This window comes from Delphinapterus leucas, chromosome 13 (genome assembly GCF_059928025.1).
Source record: "Delphinapterus leucas isolate spDelLeu-1000000601 "Yukka" chromosome 13, BTC_Dleu_Yukka2, whole genome shotgun sequence".
NCBI lineage: Eukaryota > Metazoa > Chordata > Mammalia > Artiodactyla > Monodontidae > Delphinapterus > Delphinapterus leucas.
The window spans coordinates 48,399,137-48,420,646 of record NC_143141.1 but is presented as its reverse complement, the minus strand read 5'-3'; the positions used below and the strand labels follow the sequence as shown (position 1 = coordinate 48,420,646).

Below are 21,510 nucleotides of genomic sequence, written 5' to 3'. Positions count from 1 at the left end.
ACTGACAGCAAGTTCCCAACTTGCCACCCACTGGAGGGATGAAGTGCCAAAAAAGGAACTGTCCTCCACCGTCCCATCTTCCCCACCCCAGTCCTCACCCTCTCTTCTGACTCTTAGGAAACCTAAATTTCCTCTTGGATGCAGATGCTTTCCCCTCCATTACTCTAAGAACTAACCTCCATTGTCTCCTGTCCTGGGATGAATACTCCTCCACGGGCCTTTAGAAACCAGTTTTCCTGGAATGGGTTAGAGAAAGAGGATGCTAGTAACAGTTTTTTTGGTTTGTTTTCATTTTTTTTTAAGTTACTCTCCTCTACAGGTATGTGTATTTTGAAGCAAAATTGGGGGCATATTGTCTATACCCTTCTATAACTCATTTTCCCCGTTTACCAAACTGTACTTCCCTATAGCCTTAAATATTGAGAGTATGATTGAGAATATAGAATTCTCTAGGAAAGAGTCACCTAATTTATTTAACACGCCCCTTTATGGTGGGATATTCCTGGTTCCGTAGCCTGACAGTTAGGATCCTTTGTGCCTAGTTCTAGCCTCGTCTTCTGCTGGCAGGCCTCTCATTCTGCTCTACTGTCACACCAAATCATAACGCCCCAGGACACGTCATGCTTCTTCTCCATTCTTCCAGAGTTTCTTCAGCTGGATCCCTTTTTTTCTGATCAGCTCTTACTTATCCCTTCAAATTGGTGTCATCTCCTACTGCTTTCCCTGACATACCACCCCTGTCTGCTTAGTGCCCTTCTGGGCTCCCAAAGCATCCTCATTATGCCACTCTCATTGCTCTGGGCATATTTTCTTGGATTTATCCTCTGTGAATGTTTCAGTCCTCTTCACTAGACTTTAAGGTCTCTGAGGGCAGAAAGCATGGCACATATAGATGTGTCATAGTGTACCTGGCACATAGAGTTGTTCCAAAAGATTTGTTGAAGAGACACAGATTGCAAGAAGCATTTTGTTTAATTGCCTCGCTTTCTTTTTGGGTATGCACAGCTTCTTACGATGGCTTTGAACTTACCTGTCCTGGAATTGCCCTTTGTTTTATGCAATTATGGGGGTTTCTAACATTCTTCACCTAATAAACGCAGTGATGCCCAGTCCCCTTGGTGTTGATAAATATTTTCAATTTTGGCCTTTTTATTTCCTTTGCCAGGTAGGCTACAATTGTAGCTGTTCCTTTACTTTGAGCAGACGTAAGATGAGGTTCCCTTGTTTCATGGACCCTGGCACAACTCCATCTTCCAGATCTCCTTTTCAGATTCGTTCCTTATCTGTCAATTATCCACACTCTTCCTAAGGATAATAAGAGTCTTTCCCTCAGTGTGTTCTTGGAGAAATGCCAGAAGACTTCTTTTTGTTTGTTTGTTTTGGCTGTGCCATGTGGATCATGGGATCTTAGTTCCCGGTCCAGGGATCGAACGTGGGCCCTCAGCAGTGAAAGCCCAGAATCCTACCCACTGGACCACCAGGGAATTCCCCCAGAAGACTTTTTAGTAAGTTTTCCCCTGTTTGTAAAATAATTTGGTAACCCTCATTTATCAGATACTACCCCTTCTCCTAGAATCATGAGATTTCATATTCAAGTTCTGTGACTAGACGTCTAGTTTCTCAAGTTCATGCTGATAATTTTAAATTTAATGTTTCATGTTGTTTTTTCCAATGTAAATTTGAGATTGTATTTGAGGACAAGGGACTATGCGAAGGATAGCATTTCTTTTGTATTTAATACAATGCTGACATGTATGTTTGATAAATAAATATAAATATGCATTAAACTTGGGTTAGGATAGTTTCTAAACAGTGATATAAGGTTCTTTTACCATAGACAGATTTAGCTTCATTTTATAATAAAAATATTTGGTGGTAAGACTCATTGGGAGCAGGGTACTTGGTCATTCAACCACAGGTAGACTAAAATTAAGAGAACATTAGTGTAGACCAGGGGGAGATGATAGTCATTTGGGCTAGAGTGATGGAGGTGGTTAGAAGAAGAAGGATTTAAGAAACTGAACTGTGATGGATTGGCTATGGGTCGGGGGAGGGATTCACACATTGCATACCTGATGGATGGCAGTTCATCCAAAGAGATTTCCAGATCAGAACACCCTATTTGCCTAGACAATGTGCTGGATGCCACGGTCAATTTTTCCCCTCTGTGTTCCTCCTTCGTGGCTGTCATGTAGACCTTATTCTGGGTTAATTGTTTCCCTAGTTTTGGACATGATTCACATTTCTTAGTCACAATCAGATTCCAATTTTTTCCCGTTTATGCTCAGGTCAATGTGATTGAATTTGGGTATTCTTGAAAGTCTTCAAATATTTTAAGGACAGTCATTTGTGATATGTCATATCTTCATATAGGTGGTCTTTGGTATACTAATGCTTTCTACTTTCATTCTTAGACAGAAACCTGGCGAAAAAAATGAGCCTCACCACATCTTATACACCAAAGTAAATTTTAAATGAATTAATGAATTGAGTATTAAGAAAATAGATCGAATACTCTATTGCTGGAGGTTAGCTTTCTATACTTAGATCAGAATAACTTAAAAAGAATGACATTTGGTTACACAAAAATAAGTAACTTCTGTAGATAAAACCAAACTTTAAAAAAATCCCTTCTTGGGGGCTTCCCTGGTGACGCAGTGGTCGAGAGTCCACCTGCTGATGCAGGGGACACGGGTTCGTGCCCCGGTCCCGGAGGATCCCACATGCTGTGGAGCGGCTGGGCCCGTGAGCCATGGCCGCTAAGCCTTTACGTCCGGAGCCTGTGCTCCGCAATGGGAGAGGCCACAACAGTGAGAGGCCCGTGTACCGCAAAAAAAAAAAAAAAAAAAAAAATCCCTTCTTGGGAATTCCCTGGCGGTCCAGTGGTTAGGATTCTGGGCTTTCACTGCCAGGGGCCATGGTTCGATCCCTGGCTGGGGAACTAGGATCCCGCAAGCTGCGCGGTGCAGGGGAAAAAAAAATCTCTTCTTAAATGGGAAAAATGAAAACCATTTGGAGGATATATGGCAAATAAAAGGCACATAACTTGATTATTTAAACAGCTCATGTAAACCAGTGTGAAAGCCATTAACATTCACTCCATAGCTAAATGAGCCAAGACATAAACGAAGCTAATTCACAAATGGAGAAATAAAATAATAAACATGGAGAAAATGTTCTGAGTGATCCGTTCACCCTTATCTAAGTTTTCTAAATACTCTGTAATGTGGTACATTGCTTTTGCTGTTGACCTGAATTTAGGTGGCCATGGGCAGAGGCCTGTTGTTGGTTCTATAATCAAGGATCAAACAACTGGATGGACTGTTTGAAGGAAAACATGGCTTAATAGTTTTAAGAGGTGGGTTAAGCTTAGAACTTTTAAAATTATATTATCCAAGGCCAATTCTGGGTGAAATCGTGAAGTTGGCTCTGATTTCCTCTTTCACAGCTTCCTCCAAGGTTGTCATGTGGGTGAGGACTCAGATATAGCCCTCCCTCAGTATCCAAGGGGGATTAGTTCCAGGGACCCCCCCACAGATATGAAAATTTGTGGATGCTGAAGTTCCTTACATAAAATGGCATAGTGTTTGCAAATGACCTATGCACATCCTCCTGTATATTTTATTATTTTTAAATAAATTTACTGATTTATTTTTGGCTGCGTTGGGTCTTCGTTTCTGCATGCGGGCTTCCTCTAGTTGCGGTGAGTGGGGGCTACTCTTCACTGCGGTGCCCACGCTTCTCATTGTGGTGGCTTCTCTTGTTGCGGAGCACGGGCTATAGGCGTGCAGGCTTCAGTAGTCGTGGCATGCAGGCTCAGTAGTTGTGGCTCGCGGGCTCTACAGCGCAGGCTCAGCAGTTGTGGTGCACATGCACAGGCTTAGTTGCTCCGCAACCTGTGGGATCTTCCCAGACCAGGGCTCAAACCCGTGTCCCCTGCACTGGCCGGTGGATTCTTAACCACTGTGCTACCAGGGAAGTCCCTGCAGTGTCTTCTTAAGAGACTTCCTCTCCAGGCCTTCAATTTGCACCCCAGAAATGACCTAAATATTATATATTCCTACTAGAGTTAAACGTCCCTAGGAATATCTACGTTTTATCTGGGATTCTATTCCTGAATTGGTTGATTTGGCCTGCCCTGGGGTCCTAGCCCAGACCGAGACCCCTTGTCTTAGTCAGGGAGGTTCTTTTTCCGATCGGATTCACACAGCCAATAACAAAACCTATGCTGAGACTGGAACAGCACGAGCTTTATTTAATGGCTAAAGAATGGAGAAGCGGAAACCTCGTTTGCAAATCAACTTCTCTACCCAATTCCAGGGGAGACACTATGTTTATAAGAGGATCGAGGTAGAAGGGAGGGAATTGGAATGAGTGGGAGGAATATTCATGACTTACCCGAGAACGGGGGTGTGGTTTGGACCTGGAACTGATGCAACTCTCCTTTTCGGTCCTTGTATGGGCTTTTCCGGTTGTTGTCATGGCAACTGTCAGCTGTCATTGCACCGGTCGGTGTGTCATTTAGCATGCTTAGGTATTACAACGAATGTATCATGAGGCTCTAGGTCTGCTGGAAGTTAAATCTTCAGCCATCTAGTGCCTAATTGGTTCTAACCAGTTCTTGTGTTTTTCTTTGCAGCTTCCTCCCAAAACTTAGGTTAAGAGCAACTGGTTTCCATTCAAGCCCGGGACAAGAGTATGATTCTGGGGCAACAGCTTTGGTAACAATTTGAGGCTTAATCTAAACTCATAAGTGAAACTCTAGTGGAATTTCAGGCCTCGTTCAAGGTGGGGAGTGAGGGTTTTGCAGGATAGTGGAAAACACCCCACAAAGAGGTAGGAAAAGTGCCTCTTAAAAAGGTAGAGTTGTGGTTGCCACAGCTGATTATTTAAAAGGAGAGGGATTTTGGCTCTTTCTCTCCCTGTTGGTTCACGACCTCAGGTAATTCCCCAGGTGAAACCTCCGCCCCCACACCAATACACACACACACCCTAGGAGGTCACAGAATGACTGAAGAGGCAGGACATTCCATATTGGTAGGTGGCAGTTTTAGTAAGCAAGGGAACTTACATAGGTGGTTTGTCTTGAATATCCACTTGCCAGAATCTTAAGAGTTTATACAGAGGTCTTAAGTGGGGGAAGGGGGGTTGCACTTACCAAAGAAGTCCAGATGGTTTCAATAACACCTTACTCTCTCAAGGCTGCATCCTTCAAGTAGCACCTAGCTCAGGAACAGAGGGCAGAAAGTACATTCCAAGGACAGAACGGGTAAGGAGCCTCTGACTGCCTCAGTCCACCTCCTGGGTCAAGCCGAGCCGACGTCCAGTCGATTACTCTCCCAACACTCCCTAAACTGATTTCCTATGTGGCTCAGATTCTGTTTAAATGGAAGATATGCTGTACCTAGGAAACCTGAGGCGAGGCTAGAGAGGGCTGTGAGAAGGCAGGCGCCTTCCTCTCGCAGGACGCGGGGCAAGGAACTCTGCATGTCTAGTAAGTCTGTCTCTGCGGACGCAGACAAATTTCAAGCACGCGGGGAAGGATGCGTACCCAGCGCAACGCCGCCTCCGGAAAGCGCCCAACTCTTGGGCTTCCGGCACCGCCCCTGTCCCTCCAAGCACTTCCGTCTGGGCTGGCAGTTCGTGGACTGCGGGAAACCACGCCCAGTTCTTCCGTTCGGTCTCTCGCCACCGCGTCCGTTAGCGCCACGAGGTTAGCATGGCAGGCGGCGAGTTGCGGGCAGCGCTGGAGCAGCGTCTCGAAGCCCTGTCCATCCGCACGGAGGTCGTGGAGCACCCGGAGGTGAGGCGCTCCCGCCGGGACCACCCCGGGAAGGGGTGGGCTCTGCTGCAGCTTCTATGGGGCGAAGGTGCTAAGCCTGGACGTCCCAGGGGTAATGTGCCGCAGAAACTTCCGTTCTAAGGCATTTCCCGGGATCCAGAGTACGAAAGGGATCATCAACGGCCTCTCCACTTCGGACGCTGTTATTGTGAAAAAAACCCCATGTTTTCTTCTTGGAGTGATTTTTTTGGCCGCGCCACGTGGGGTGCGGAACCTTAGTTGTCCACCAGGGATCCAGCCCGTGACCCGTGAAGTGGGAGCGCGGAGGCCTAGCCATTGGACCGCCCGGGGATTCGGAGTGATTTTTTTTATGTTGAGAACTAGTACAACATATTGAGAACTTGCGCATCTCAAACTGGCTAGGGATGTTTGGTCAGTGTGTCAACTTTATGCGTATGTAAGTTGCCAAGCAGTAAACCCGTCTTTGCAGTGGCCGCAGGTGCATACAGGATGCCAAGGTTAGAGTTTGGTATTTTTTAACATGATTTATTGATGGGAATATTTTTTTTTTGCACATATCTGACGGAGCCAGTACGTAACCTGAGTGGTGCAAGGACAAAGTTTTTGCCCAACGCTTGAGTAACAGCTAGTGATAATTAGCTAGATATGGTGATGATCTTCCAAGTTTACAGAAATTCATCAAAAGTATATTATTTGACCCTTTTGCCTCCCTTATAGTCCACATACTCTCCCCCTTTTTACTGCGCGTATTGCCAGCTTTTCTGATTTTTTCTGTATATTAGTCCAGGGTCTCATTCCCTGCCCTCACTCCCTCTCTGTGGTTATCTTTTTATAGAGTGGAGATCGTCATATGGCCTGGATGTAATGGAATGCCAAGGAATAGGAGTCTGGGCTGCTATAAACTTTTTTAAATTAATTTTTATTGGAGTATAGTTGATTTACAGTGTTGTGAGGGCTGCTATAAACTTTACCGAAAGTATAATGGAGAAACAAAAACATTTTAGGAGTGTGAAGCCTTGGCCTGCACATTGGAATGGAGAACTGGCCTAAGAGAAACTGTCAATACTTCCTGAGGCCCTGAGATGAGATATATTTGCTAATGGGCTGGGGATGGATCTCTACCAGTGAAATCCAGGTCATTGAGTACTCCCTAACCTTACACCCACCAGGCAATATACAGATAACTGTATGTGTGCAGTGTGTGTATACATGCATATTATTTTTAAACTTCTCATGTGATATTTCACAGGTGTTTACAGTTGAAGAAATGATGCCTCATATCCAACATTTGAAAGGAGCACATAGTAAGAACTTATTTCTTAAAGACAAAAAGAAAAAAGACTATTGGCTGGTGACAGTTCTTCATGATAGACAAATTAATTTAAATGATCTTGCCAAGCAGTTAGGTGTTGGAAGTGGAAATCTGCGGTTTGCTGATGAAACAGCCATGCTAGAAAAACTGAAAGTTGGCCAAGGCTGTGCCACACCGTTGGCACTCTTCTGTGATGATGGAGATGTGAAATTTGTTCTGGATTCTGCTTTTTTGGAAGGTGGACATGAAAAGGTGTACTTTCATCCAATGACCAATGCTGCAACCATGGGATTGAGCCCTGAAGACTTTCTCACATTTGTGAAGAAGACAGGACACGATCCCATAAGACTAAATTTTGATAAAAACTAATTGGGCTAATACATTTATTTCTGAAAGCTGTTTTTCTTACTTGTAATTATAAAAAGCATTAAAGTGGTAAGATATATATAGCACTTTGGTTTGGTGACTACCTAAACTACTTAAGGAGCTATTTAACTATTTCATCTTAAAGGAGCTGTTTTTAAAAAGATATATTGAGGTAGTTTTAGTCAGCTGAGAGATTCCACCCTCCCCTTCCCCCCATGACAATTACTTGTTACCGGAATGCCTTAAACAATTAAGGATGAATTAACATAGGGAGTTCCCTGGTGGCCTAGTGGTTGGGATTCCAGGCTTTCACTGCCTTGGTGCAGGGGAGCAATCCCTGGTCAGGGGAACTGAGATCCTGTAAGCTGTGTGGCAGCCTAAATTAATTAATTAACATAAAAACTAAGATTAGTTAACTAAGATTAACTATATTACATCTTCTGTAAGGTGTTTATTATGCTTGAAAAAAGCAAACTGCAAAAACAGCATATATAAAATTATACATATGACAGTGTACATACAGGGGAAAAAGAGGAATATGGGAATATATTCAACTGTTAATAGTGGTTATCTTTGAGGAATGAGAATTAAGGAATAAGAATTCCCCAGCAATATAATTAAACATGGGGGCAAGGGCAAAACCTTCCTATTACCAGGTGTTTGTTTTTAAACCAATGCTTTTTTTTTCAGTGAAAAATAAGCTATTTTTTAAATAAAATTCTATCTTTAGAAAATTTTAATCTAGAAAAACACTCAAAGTAGGGATGGAAAATGTCATGTCATAATCATACTAATGAAATTATATTTTAAAACTCAGGAGCAGAAAATACATAGGCCATTAAGAAGGATTTGCTTAGTCTTTGGAGGTTACAAAATGTGAACATGCTTGAACAAGGTTCCTTTGTCCTCTAGGCTATATTTAATTTTACTTATCCCCTTTCAACTGTGGCATCTAAAGCAGTATAAGAACCCAGGATTATGTATTGTCAGTTGTCATATAGAGGCTAGTTCAAAAACAGGAAAATTGATGTACTTTTCCACCTCACTTAGATTCAAACAAAACCCCAGTTGAGGGTCTGACTAGACTAGGCTACAAAATAGCCTAGAGGTCTTAGGAAAATTCTCGTTTCCTCTAGAGTACAATCAAGTGGGATATTTGAGAGATAATCATATTTTCCTAAGGTTGAACACTCAAAAAAAATTTGCTTCTGGTAGAGAAATTGTACTTAATTTGTACCAATTTGCATTACTGAAAGGCAAAAGTAAAAACTTGTCATCTTTGGATATATGTGGTTAGAAACTACAAGTCTACTCAAGGCAGAATTTTTATAAAATACAGAATGGATTTAAGAGATGAGTTAGTAAGAAATATTTTCCATAAATGATAACCTTATTTCTGAGGTGCTATGTTAGTTTTTGCCTACTCTGTACTATATCTCTAAGAAAGAGGAAATTTTAGGTTGCTTTGCATATAAAATTAAGGTTTAACGAACAGAATCAAAGACACCGAGGACCTCAGATAACTGGTCTAACTGTCCTCCCCACCTTATGGTGAAAACAGGCCCAGAAAGACTGACCTGCCCAAGGACACAAGGCAGGTTGCCATCTCTAACATTACGCCTCCCAAAGTTTAGATGTGAAAATGAAAGGGACTGATTGGTACAATCTATTATCGTATTTAAACCTACTTTGAGGTTGACAAGACTGATAGACTCTCAGTTCTCTCGCAAAACCTCCAATACTCTTCCCAAAGTGATTAGGACAGAATCATCTAAACAAGGTTATATGTTATGAAACACATAAAATAGGTTTTCTAGGGCAAAGGGAAAGAATAATATTGGGCTAAATTATATGTTATGATTGCTGACCACTTGTTATAAAAATCACCTCTTTTTATATTAGTTTAAAATTCACCTCTTGTTATATCAGTTTAACAAGTGAATGTTAAACCAACTTAATTTTTTTAGGAGAAATAAAGTTAAAAACAAATGAAAAATAATGAATGTTTTTAAAAAAAGACAAATCGGCCAAATGATGGTATCTGTTTTGTTATAAACTGGATTTTTTGTTATGAACTGTGGCTTATATTAGGTATAGCCAAGTAATAAACATTTTGCCATTCAACTCCAAATTTCTCAGTAGCATTACTTTTAAAGGAAATGTTACATCTTTTATATTATTAGATTTGATATTTAATAACAGTTACAAGTACAATGGCAAACACTGAGAGAACCCTTAGTAGAAAAGAAAAAGACAATTTGAAATCACGTTTTGTTAAAGGTTTTGTAAGTGCAACTTTATCCATAAGCATTCCTTTTAAGGCATTTTCTTTGTCCAAATATCTCAACATGTACATCAAGGTTTATATTATAAAATGGGCTCCTTTTGTATTATTCATTCAAGGCTTAAAGAAAAAAATACATCTCAGGACTAAGTGTAGCAGAAAAGAAAACACAAAAATTCACTTTTCTCATAAAAAGTAACTTAAAATACAAGTCATTTAGCATACATTATTACTCCTCATTGTAATTCCAGATTTGGTACAATATCTTTTTCACTTCCTGACATAAAATTTTAAGACAGTGCAGGCTGTAATACTTCATTTGTGAGGTGGCTGCAATTCCGTAATATGCACAGTGATTTTTAAATAGGCTTTTACCATGCCTTGCATGAAAGGTGCTACATACAAACCTGTTTTGTGTACTCTTTGGTAACCACCAGTTCAAAAACTTGGACCGAACATTTCCACATTGCCAGATCTGAAGCACTTTGTTGGAGCTCTGGGCCGAAGCTATTACCCTGTATATAAATTCTTTAGTTTCCGAGGGGGTTTGGGTATTGATTTAGAATAGAGCCAGATCATTAAAAGCATGTCAGGCCCCATTCCGGAAAGTGGCCCCAGTTAGTTTCTAGTTGGCTACACTATTTTGTTTGGCAGAAGTGGTTTATCTAAGGGAAAAGCATGACTTCATACTAAGTTTGCTTCTGATGGTATCTTTTGGAGACGGTAAAATATTCATGGGTTATCTAATCCTTTCTTGAAATGGTATGAAAAAGGTGATTAATATAATTGAGAATATTCCACTTTTGCAGTCTCAAGTATTCTCTTGGTTGTCTTGCTGCATTTTCTCAGGGTCAGCCCACTCAGGTTTAGTACTTTATAGGCTACCCTTAAGCATTTTCTAATGGAAGCAGTAATGTGCTGCCTCAGTCAGCATGTTCTCTATTTTAGGATATTAGTGTCCTGTAGAGACCAAGCTGTGATATCATACACCCTCGCTGGGCTACCTCCTACTCATTAAATTTCAACTTTCAGTAAATGTCCTGGAATGTGTCCTAGTTGTGCAAATTAGATGCTAGTTAATATAAATCTAAGTTACCCACTCATTGTATTTAGCTAAAACATAATTTCTATATTTACTTTCAATTTATCCACCTAAAGATGAATTTACATTTTTTACATGCAAGTGTCTCTAGACTGCCATGATACCCATTATCAATCTGATACTTGAATCTAGGGAGTCATGATGGAGACATGTTTCAAAGTCTAGAGAATAGGTTTTAAATATGTCTGTTGTGCAATATTTGTATTTTAGTAAGAATCCTTTGTATTTACATTTACATAGCACCTTTCATCCAAGGGTTTAAAAGTGATTTAACTTTACAGCATTATTTGGTGGCAAAACCTAAGTTAATGGTGGCATTACGAAGTCCAGGTTCTCTAACTTCCATTTCAGTTTCTTTTCAACTATACATGCTGTATTTATTTTCATTAATGGTCTTTCTGAAAGGAGACTATGAACACAGCAGTGTTACTGGCCTACCAGAAAGAGAAAGAAAAAAAAGAAAGGTGTGAGGAAGGAGGGAGAGAGGGAGACATGTATCTCACGGCTACTAGGTTAGTGATGAAACACACAGTTCATAAACCACACACTATGGAATTATTCCAAAAAGATTTTTAGAGCTGGTAGTGAGAGCCTAAGAAGTATATTGTTAAAATTAAAAAGTTAGTATCTTTCTCATTTCAGACCTTTAAGATTATTCTGATATTTGTTAAATAATGAATTTGCATTAGTAAGTATCAATGCAGTTTTTTGACTTCATAAGAAAATAAAACTGTGATATAAAATTGGAACTACAAAAAAATTGATGTTTCCCTGCGTTGACTAAATTTACCTTTTTTTTGTGCTTCTTTCAAATGTTTAAGGTAACAAATGCATACAAATATTTCAAAAGTACCGATAACAGTTACCAACTTTAATGTATTATAAAGGACAAAAACAGAAAAATTTTTATTAATAAGTGATAACCTTAATAATAAATGAGTTCCTGGCAAAATGCAGATCATAGTAAATTATTTACATTATTTTTGCCATAAGAAAACTTCTTAAGCAACAGTCAGCTCTCAAGTTAAAAAAACAAACACATACATAACCCAGTACTAAAGGAGGGAAATGAGTTCAAACACAACAGCTTTATCTTGGGAATGCCATTTTCTAGAAAACCATCTTACTAAAAAAAAAGTTTCAGAAAAACACACTTTAATTACCTTAGATCCATGTGTGAATTGCTTAGTGTTGCTAGTGGGGGATACGGAAAGATTAATATCACTGTAAATTTTTTATAACTCCTATCTTATTATGGATTTTTCAGAGTTATCTCATAAACTGAATTTCTTTTGCAGTGCATCAAAATAATAGGCTTAAAAAAAAAAAAAGAATACCAACACATGCAGTCTGCTAACCAAATAAGGCTCTGACATGCCAAAACAATGTTCTCTGTATCTTGATATATAGTACATCCCACAACATACTACAGCATTTAATTTAGGTTTACACAACTAAATATAAATGGCTAGATTTAGACTAATACTTAGCAGAAGCATTAAGCAAACATGGATAAATTCATAAACAAATGATGAAAGAAGTATATTGTTCTTGGAGTACTTCTTGAAACCTTAAAACACTTGGTCCTTAGTGAGAGAACATCCTTTATTCAGTAGATCTTAACAGTACAATGTACAGTAAGTCACAAAACCTTCTAAAAATTTTGGCAGTTGACTCCAGTAGTGCTCCTTGATTCAAGGAAGGAATGAAGGTTTGTATTTCTTTCCTGCTCTAGTCACGAAGGATTGTTAAAGTCTTAAAGATTTTAAAAAGTGATTCCTATAGTTGGGTGTCTTGTTACTTCAGAAATAAAGGCTTCACACTGAGAAACTGAAGGACACTTTTCTCTCTGTATTTAGTTGGAAGGTAGAAAGAAGAAAGAAAATATAAGAAAAGCTTGAAGATAAGAGATATAAAATACAGAGCAACCACTAAAAGAACAGCATGCACCAGATACTTCTATAGGGATGAGAGTGACAGAAAGTCAGAGACAATTTTTTTTTGAGTGGCTCTTCATAGAAAAGGCATTTAATTTATTCTCCTCAATTATCAAGAATGTTGCACAGAAGTTGTATTCCTACCACAAAGAAAGACTTCAAACTGAAAATAATTTCTAAAACATTACTCATTAGTAAAATCAAATTTAAATTGAGGGGAAAAAAGAAAAATAATTTTTAAAGATTGGTTTCCTGCACTGATGGGCAAAATCTTTTGGGACTCACCTAATCTTGATTTACTAGTAAGACAGAAAGTCATGAATTAAAGCAAGCAATATTTACATCTGTTAATGCAATGTGCACTTGTTCTTATACTTAATGCAGTTAGTTTGTATAAATGAGATTAATCTCATTTACATTTTAAGCAAGAAACTCACCACTTGGCCCACATGTCATGTAGTGGGTAATAGAATTAGGAGCTTTGTTGCTCCCTAGACCTGCTTTTTGAATTTCTGCTTTCTTGTACTTTGTCCACATCTGCAGGAGAAAAGCATTTCATGTTATTTAATGAAAGGCTAAACAGAATACAATTCATGAAGGTAAGAAACTAAAGAGCTCTCGTTGAGTAGGACAAGGAGAAGGAATCTAACTCTGGAAATGTTATTAACCCGACAGACATCTCTTTACTTAAAGACTGATTTTTATATTTTAAAAGCTATTAAGTAATATACTTATGCCCTCTTAGTGTCAGATAGGTTTACTTACTATGTTTATTTAACCAAATGGTCACATATAGTTTTAAAGTAAAAAATAATCTTGCATGCAGCAGCAGAAACATCCACAATGAAATAATTGTATTATTTACTAAGAAAACCAGGGCTCAAGGCATATTTTATTGGCAAATAACATACCTACTTACACTGTTAGAACTAAAATTGCTTTGATCAAAGGGGACCCAATGCCTAACAATATAAATTTACAATGTCACAAATAATAAGGGTGTAATTTCTAGAAATCTAAGCTAGGAATATGAAAGCTATTCAATTTCATCTAAAACTGGGGTACTAATACAGGCATACCTCGGAGATATTGCAGGTTTGGTTCCAGACCACTGTAATAAAGTGAATATTGCAATAAAGCGAGTCACAAGAATTTTTAGTTCCCAATGCATGTAAAAGTTGTGTTTACACTGTACTGTACTCTATTAAGTGTGCAATAGCATTATATCTAAAAAACAAAGTACATACCTTAATTTAAAAATACTTTATTGCTAAAAAGTGCTAACCATCATCTGAGCCTTTAGCAAAGTCATAATTGTTTTGCAATAGTAACATCAAAGACCACTGATCACAGATCACCATAACAAATATAACAATGAGAAAGTCTGAAATAGTCTGAGAATTACCAAAATGTGACACAGAGACACGAAGTAAGCAAATGCTTTTGGAAAAATGGCACCGATAGGCTTGCTCAACACAGGGTTGCCACAAACCTTCAATTTGTAAAAAAAATGCAGTATCTGTTAAGTACAATAAAGCAAAGTGCAATAAAACGAGGTATGCCTGTAATCTGTGAAGCCGCTAGAGTATTTATGGAGCTGTCTTGGAGGAAAAAAAGTGCAGCTGCTCAACTGAGTCAGAGTTGCTTCACTTTTATCTCAAAAAAAAAAAAAATTTTTTTTTAAAATTGGGACATCTTTGTAAGATTTCATTCATAGAAAGTATTACGTTGATTTTTTTAAAGTTTGGGAAACACTATATGATTTCTAAGGTTCTTCTCACTGCTAAAAATTTGATTTCAAGTGCTATCAAGAAACACAGGTAAAATAGTGTTTGGGGGGAATTTTATGACTCTACAGCTGGTGACAGTTTCTGGAGGAAGTCTAACCTGTATTCTTTGACATCAAGACACATGGACATGGTATGTATCTATCTGTCTTACATGCACAGTGTGTATGTTCTTGTGGAAAACATGCTGTATATATAACTATAGCCATTTGGGTTAGAAATACTTCTTTCCTGTAAGTCTAATATTTTAAAATAATCAGTTTTTACTATAATAGCATATGATTTCTCAATATATTTTTATAAATAAATTTAATATTTTAAACAAAGTATAAGGCCAGACTTATCTAAAAAGTTGAAATGGTTGTGAAATAATCTTTGACTAAATGTGGAAATTACACTAATTATTACATTTGTATCATATATGGCCCCATGTAATCTCACCTATATTTACCATTAAGTTTTATTATCAGGTTATGCAAAAAGGGACACTGAAGACATTTGAAATGTTCGGACTGATTATGAAACAAGTGACAACAAAACAGACTGATGTATTCATGTAGATACTAAAAAATATGAAAAATTTCTGATTGTGTTTATTTGATTACCTGCATTAAAAGCATTTTTAGTAAGAGCTGGCTATGAGAAAAGAAGAGAATAGCTTAATTTATAAAGGATACAAATGTCTTTCCTTCTTTCTTTTCTTTAAAAAGTTTTGGCCGTGCCACACAGTTTGCGGGATCAGGGAACCCTGGTTTCGCAACCAGGGATAAAACCCAGGCCCTCAGCAGTAAAAGCGTGGAGTCCTAACCACTGGACCGCCAGGGAATTGCCAGGATACACATTTCATTAAGCAAAGATTCTCTATAAATTTTGTTTTCTTTCGCCCAATTAATAACAATAATAATTTAATACAACGTGTAAAATAATAATTTCCTCCCCATTTTTAAAGTTACATTTCAAAACATTTCTTCTAGATGCCAGGCTGCATGACTGTCAGTAATATTTAGGCTGAATCAAGATGGCAAAAACATTTCAGAGACAGAACTAAGATATACTTCTCTAGAAGTAAGTGATTCAGGGTTATGGGTTTCTTGGGGTTTCTTTTATTCTGGAATAAAACAATTGAAGTTTAGCTGATTCTGCTTTAAAAGTGCTATGACCACAGCAAGATAATTTTAAAGTTTATGACATAAGTCAGAGTTAGCAAATATTTTCTCTATCTTTTATGATTAATTTTTAGTTAAGAGCTTGCATTTATTCTTAATTCTAAAATTTGTTCTACTAAAAACATACTTGTTTGTTTAAGTGATTACAAATACTAATTTTGCATTTTATTTTAGCACAATGTACTCATTTTAGAAAATTCTGTTTTAAGGACATATATAATTTAGTAATAAATAAATTATAGAATTATATAAGTAACAATCTTCACCACTTTATAAGCTTGCTACCCTTTTTGAACAGAAGTAAAAATGCAAATTTCTCACACACTGATTATGATTTGCTTTATTTCTCTTTGACTCTCTATAAAAAAAAAACCTGAAAAAAACTGTTAACTGATGCCAAGTAAAAAAGTCATCTTGAAGGAAAGATAGTACTTGAGCTCTTATATTTATCAAATGAAGAAAAGTGCAGAGAAGAAATAGAATACAAATACTCCTAGTCCCTGTATGTCACATTTAAATTTGATGTTTTTTTTTAAAAAAGAATTGTGCTAAATTTATGAGTATTAACAAAGTTTTAAATCTGAACAATTTTATAAATATGAGCAGTAGTTAATAACTATTTCTTTGAAGATAAAACAGCAGGCCAGAAGGCATAATTAAATGGCAAAAGAAAATGACATCTTTTTAACATAGTTTCCTTACTAATTCTGTACATGTGCAATATGAAGTGCACATTTTGTAAAAAAAAAAAAAAAAAAAAAGGAGAGGAAGAGAGGTAGGGAGAGAGGGAAAGGGGAACAAAGGGAGGAAGAGAGACAATGAGCATTCTTTTTTGGAACCAATGAAGTAAATATGACTTGGAAATGCCTTGTTGGTAATTATAGCATGCAGCCATTTTAACATGCCTCTAGGTATCAAAGTAACAATCTCTTATTAGGTGACAAGAAATGTCAAAGAGGAGCATGTATTGTTAAGGTTCTTAAAGTCATGCAAAAAATGTACAATGCAATTAATAATTCATGCAAGCTCTGTTGTGGTTACATAATCACATTTATATACATGCCACAATGTACACCTGAACACTATCCACAATTTAAAAATAAAAGTATAAACCTAGCCAAATGATACTTTTCAACAGCAGCTCTTCAAATCAGATTAGAGAAGCACAGTGCATATCAAATGACATCAGTATTATATTGTGCAGTTTTGATCATACACAACCATATTCATACCAAACAGTTTGATTATCCTCAGAAACCAACAATGCAGCTTCTGTGTCATCAGGATAGAGGCATGCAGGAGTGATAAGATTATTGCTAACTACAGAAGACTGTGGGTTACTGTTACTGCAGTTCTGTTTATCAGAAAACTGCTCAGTATCCTTCTGTGCAGCTTTATCCAAAGAAGCAGAAGCCTGGTCAGTTAGCCTGGTGACTGGTCTGGGAGGTAGCCCACTTATGTTACTAACTAATTCTGTATTCAGGGATAAAAATGGCTGAGATGGATGAGCCACAGTAAATGAGTCTATGCTATCTTTAGCTGATATTCCAAATGCATCATTAGACATATTAACAGTGGCAAAAGTTTGGTTTAGAAAATGTGACCTTTCTGTTCTTGAGTTTCTGGCCAGGGCATATGGAGACGTGGGCTTGTCTGTAGCTAAATCATTTTGTGCTTGAGAACCTACAGCATAAGTTGGACTGTGAAGTGGATGAGAGGACCACTGGTGTAAACGGTACTCACTAGATGTTGCAGTGATGCTGCTATCAGCAGTAGCTGGTGGTGAATCAACTGACATAGGTAGTCTACTGTCCTTGGTCAAAAAATCATGGATGCTTGTCCTTCGAGTAGTTCCTTCGGCAGTAGAGATCACACTGCTTGCACGAGGTAAAGTGGCATAGGGATTACTATCTTTTGATTGTCGTGACAGAGAAGTTTCTTTTACTACTTTTATCTTTCCTTGAGTGCCTAGTGTAGGCTTTCCGGAAGAACTAATGAAATAGGTATCTTCAGTCTTTTGAGGACCAGGTCTCACAAATTGTTCAGGCTTAGTCGTCCATCTATCATAGAAGTCTCCTGGAGTTTTTCCACTTACTGACCTGGCCAGACCACAGCTAACTGGTTTGTTTTTTCCCAAAAAGTCAGAAGAGACAGACAAACTTTTCATTACTTCATCTAAAAGATTCTCTTGACTTGAGGGCTTTATCTGTTTTAAAAAAAAAAATCAAAGCAGATTAGTGAATACAGCCATGCTTTTACTTTCCTGATACACTAGACTGTACAATAAAAAACTTGCTAATGTCTCTAAACCCTCCTTAAAAAAAAAGCTCTAAAGTTCAACCACAGAAATTTAACTTGTAGTGTCCATCTAAATTAAGGTCACCATAGATAAAACTAACCTGTATTGAGGTAAGCTTGTTGCTTTCTTCCAAAAACTGTTGTAGAGTAACAACTTCACTTCCAGGGGAACCAGTTTTGACCTTGTGATGTGCTCGACTCTCTAGTGTTTTGTGCTGGAGCACTGGACTTGATTTGGGCTGTCTTTTCAAGTATTGGATTGGACTGCTACCACTGCTGGACCACGCCTCATGCTCATGAAGCAGGCTAAATTCTCCACTGCTGTGGCTTTGTGGCCTGCTTTGGATATTAACTGCACCTGCTTTTGGAGTAAATGGTGTGTTAAGAGTTCAATAATAGAAATGAGATTAAAACTATGTAAGTACTGACATTTGTTGACTGGATTCTTACAAATAGCCAAACTGACTTTCAAAGCTTTATTCAGAAATGCTTAGTAAACCATGTTCATCTCTCATCAGTCTAACAAATGTCTACCATAGCGTGCTTCCTTATTTGTCAAGTTGACAAATATTATAAGCTCCACAGGGCAAAGACTTGCCATCACCACCATACCCACAGCCTAAACATACAAAGCAGGCACTCAATACACTTGATGAGTAAATGAATGAATAAACAAGGAAATGATATATTTTTTAAAAGTCAGGTTCAAATAATTGTAAAACACCTCACAATTTAAAACAAAACATGATTATATGAATTTTTAATTATTTGAGGATGTTAAAACCAAAAACTCTTCTATATGCTAAAAATTCTAATTCTTTGACTTTCTATGAGGTCTGTATTCCTTATTTGAAGGTTTATTTGTTGATCCTAAATGAATAATCTTAAAGAAATATTTAAAAAATTTAAACAGCAAGCATCTAAGGAAAGTCAAATGGAGACATGTAATTACTTAGAAAATTCCAGTAAAAATATAAAATTAAGTATGTAGTATTTTATTCTTTAATGTCTGAATCATCTGATTCTCCCTGCTTTCCACTATTGGTATGGTGGCTATACAGCTTTCAAAGACTCGGTTGAGGCTGAACAACTATACAGAATGCAAATTACTAGTTCTGGAAAAAAGCTCCCTAAAGTTTATGCTATTCCTTAAGAGTGCTTATTCATTTTGATCCATTTCAAACTGTGTAGATACAGCATCAAGATAGAAAATGCAACTTTCCATGGTTTCCTAATCACAGAGAATAAAATGGGTCAGGAAAGATTTTGGCTCAAGCTATGTAACATTTTACAGGAAAAAGATTTTCTTAAATTTCAAATCAGAAAAGATTTACTTACATTTCAGACTATATTTTTCTACAGGATATAAAAATTAAAAAATAATCCCTCCTTGAAATCAGATTTTTCAGATCATTGCAACAAAGTCAAAGCATTAATAATAAAATATAATCACAACTGAGACAAAATGATTTTATAATATGAAAAAGCAACAGAACAAATGCGCTCATTATAATTTAACAATTCTGGACTGTAGAGAATAACTACTTTCACAAACCTTTATAATCTATTAAATAATTCCAGAATCTGAGTAGGCAGTATACCTTTAAGGAAAAAGGTGTTAGTCAATACTTCCAGACATTTACATAAAAATTTCACCTTGGAATGCATATTAAAAAATTGAGGAAAAAGATATCTTGAACTAATTCTTTATATGAACTATATGCACCCATTTGGCTCTTGTTACACTTACACACACACACACACAATTGTCTTTTCAAATTAAAAAAATATATTCCTCCTTATTTCATGGATAAGAAAAGCTAAAACTATTTCTAAAACACCTTCTGTGAGTTCAATGTACACGTATCATGAGAAAGTTAAGGACAACCACTTTCAAGACAATGACAAAATGTAAGTAAAATAGGAACCTACAGATATTTTGAAATATAAAGATTACAAGAAAAAGATTTTACCTGTGAGGATGAAAAATGGAAACTAAAATAACTGCTCCTGTTTTTACATTTGTACACATTGCAATACATTTGTATTGCAATGTGAAAAGTATAAAATATTCCAAGGAACTATGTTCCAAACATAGAATGATTTGGATTTCATACTTTACCCCAGAAACTTCATCAATCTCCCACTTTTAAATCTGGAAATGGATGGAGCATATTAATAAATTTACCTACAGCATACCTTTGACTTCATGGAGTGAAGCATTATTATTGCTATTGCTAGTGGATGTTCTGCCACTATCAAGGCTGGCTGGTCTCGAAGCTAAATGAAAAAATCAGGAGACAGTGATAAAACTTCCAGCTGACGACAATGAACTTTACATTCTGATTACAGAATGCTTTGAGGAAGCAATCATGCATACTTTCACAGGCTAAGCATGCCCACAGAGTTGAATCTTACAGATTAGAGAGCAAAGGCATTTCCAGATAGTTCAGTTAAACAGCTGAGAGAACAGGACACTTCTCAGACAATAGCTGAGATTCAAAGAAAAGAAGATAAAAGTGCATAATTAGATTTGGAAATGGATTTCTAGATGGATACCAGGACTGTTTTAGTTGAACAGAATGACGTGCCCCCCCCCAAAAAAAAACTGGTGATTAGGTCACTTACAACAGATCAGACAAGGAACCCTGCACATTGCAGAGATGCCACGAACAGGAGGAATATGAGCATCTGCACAGTTAATGTCCTGTATTCCTATCCATACAAGGGAAACAATTGCACAGTTAACATGGCCCTATCCTACGTCTTAAAGTCCTGCTTACATATGAAATTCCTTTAACATATTCCTTTACATATGAAATTCCGTTATCCATTATTTGTTAATTTAGTTTGGCAAGATATGACTTTCCAGATAGAAACTAAAAACTCTGAAATGCTCAACATTGCAGAAAATGTGGTTTCTTAGAGTTTGTCCTTTGCCAAAGTGAGTATTTTTAAAATCAAACATAAAATGTATCTCATCACTTTAACCTTATGCCAAAATGGCAACAAAATTACCTTTGAGCATTGTGCAGGCATACTTTATAAATGACCTTGATGAAAACAGAGACAATTTGGATGAAGTAATAACCTTAAAAAAGGCAAAAGGGTGTAGTAGGTTTGAAGAAATAGCAGAGGTAGCTATGAGATGCAGGTTAGAGAAAACATGCTTGCTGGCAGTGCTACATTCAGCAGGTCAATGCAAGAGTCTTAGCATTCTCATTCTGTATGTAATATGTACTCTCTAAATAAAGTTCATATCTTACCATGAACTCTTGATCCCGTACTAGAATCATCACTAATACCTTGTGGACTTACGTCTTCAAAGGATGTAGTATCTACATAAAATAGCAAAATGAATATAAAAATATTTTTTAACAAAAAAATTATAAAATTTTATTTATGCAGAATATGGAAATTCTTTTTCAACCATGTATAATACATCTTGATTTAAC

General features: G+C 37.2%; 3 protein-coding genes across 8 annotated transcripts in view; 1 reads left to right on the top strand and 2 right to left on the bottom strand.

The window, feature by feature from the left end:
• Window positions 1-5,577, bottom strand: part of MTIF2 (mitochondrial translational initiation factor 2) — a 42,424-nt gene extending 36,847 nt beyond the window's left edge. The window contains exons 1-2 of one of the 3 annotated variants that reach the window (XM_030763231.2): window positions 4,399-5,577; window positions 177-236 (exon numbers count right to left, since the gene is read on the bottom strand). The gene's annotated coding sequence lies outside the window, so the exon portion shown is untranslated. Of the gene's footprint in view, window positions 1-176 lie in introns of all 3 variants that reach the window. The other 2 variants (XM_089923174.1, XM_022597265.3) reach the window with 2 other exon arrangements.
• A 54-nt stretch (window positions 5,578-5,631) lies between these two features.
• LOC111186556 (prolyl-tRNA synthetase associated domain-containing protein 1) lies at window positions 5,632-9,605 on the top strand. Its single transcript, XM_022597285.3, has 2 exons — window positions 5,632-5,803; window positions 7,053-9,605. Exons 1-2 carry the CDS (start codon window positions 5,720-5,722, stop codon window positions 7,482-7,484), a joined length of 516 nt encoding a protein of 171 aa, XP_022452993.2. The 5' UTR covers window positions 5,632-5,719; the 3' UTR covers window positions 7,485-9,605.
• A 145-nt stretch (window positions 9,606-9,750) lies between these two features.
• Window positions 9,751-21,510, bottom strand: part of CCDC88A (coiled-coil and HOOK domain protein 88A) — a 125,926-nt gene continuing 114,166 nt past the window's right edge. For 2 of the 4 annotated variants that reach the window (XM_022597262.3, XM_022597261.3), the window contains 6 exons: window positions 21,322-21,393; window positions 20,255-20,335; window positions 18,157-18,416; window positions 17,501-17,963; window positions 13,242-13,341; window positions 9,751-12,716 (listed from right to left, as the gene is read on the bottom strand). In XM_022597262.3, coding sequence (XP_022452970.1) covers window positions 13,277-13,341; window positions 17,501-17,963; window positions 18,157-18,416; window positions 20,255-20,335; window positions 21,322-21,393 — 941 coding nt within the window. In that variant the 3' untranslated portion in view covers window positions 9,751-12,716; window positions 13,242-13,276. The other 2 variants (XM_022597259.3, XM_022597258.3) reach the window with 1 other exon arrangement.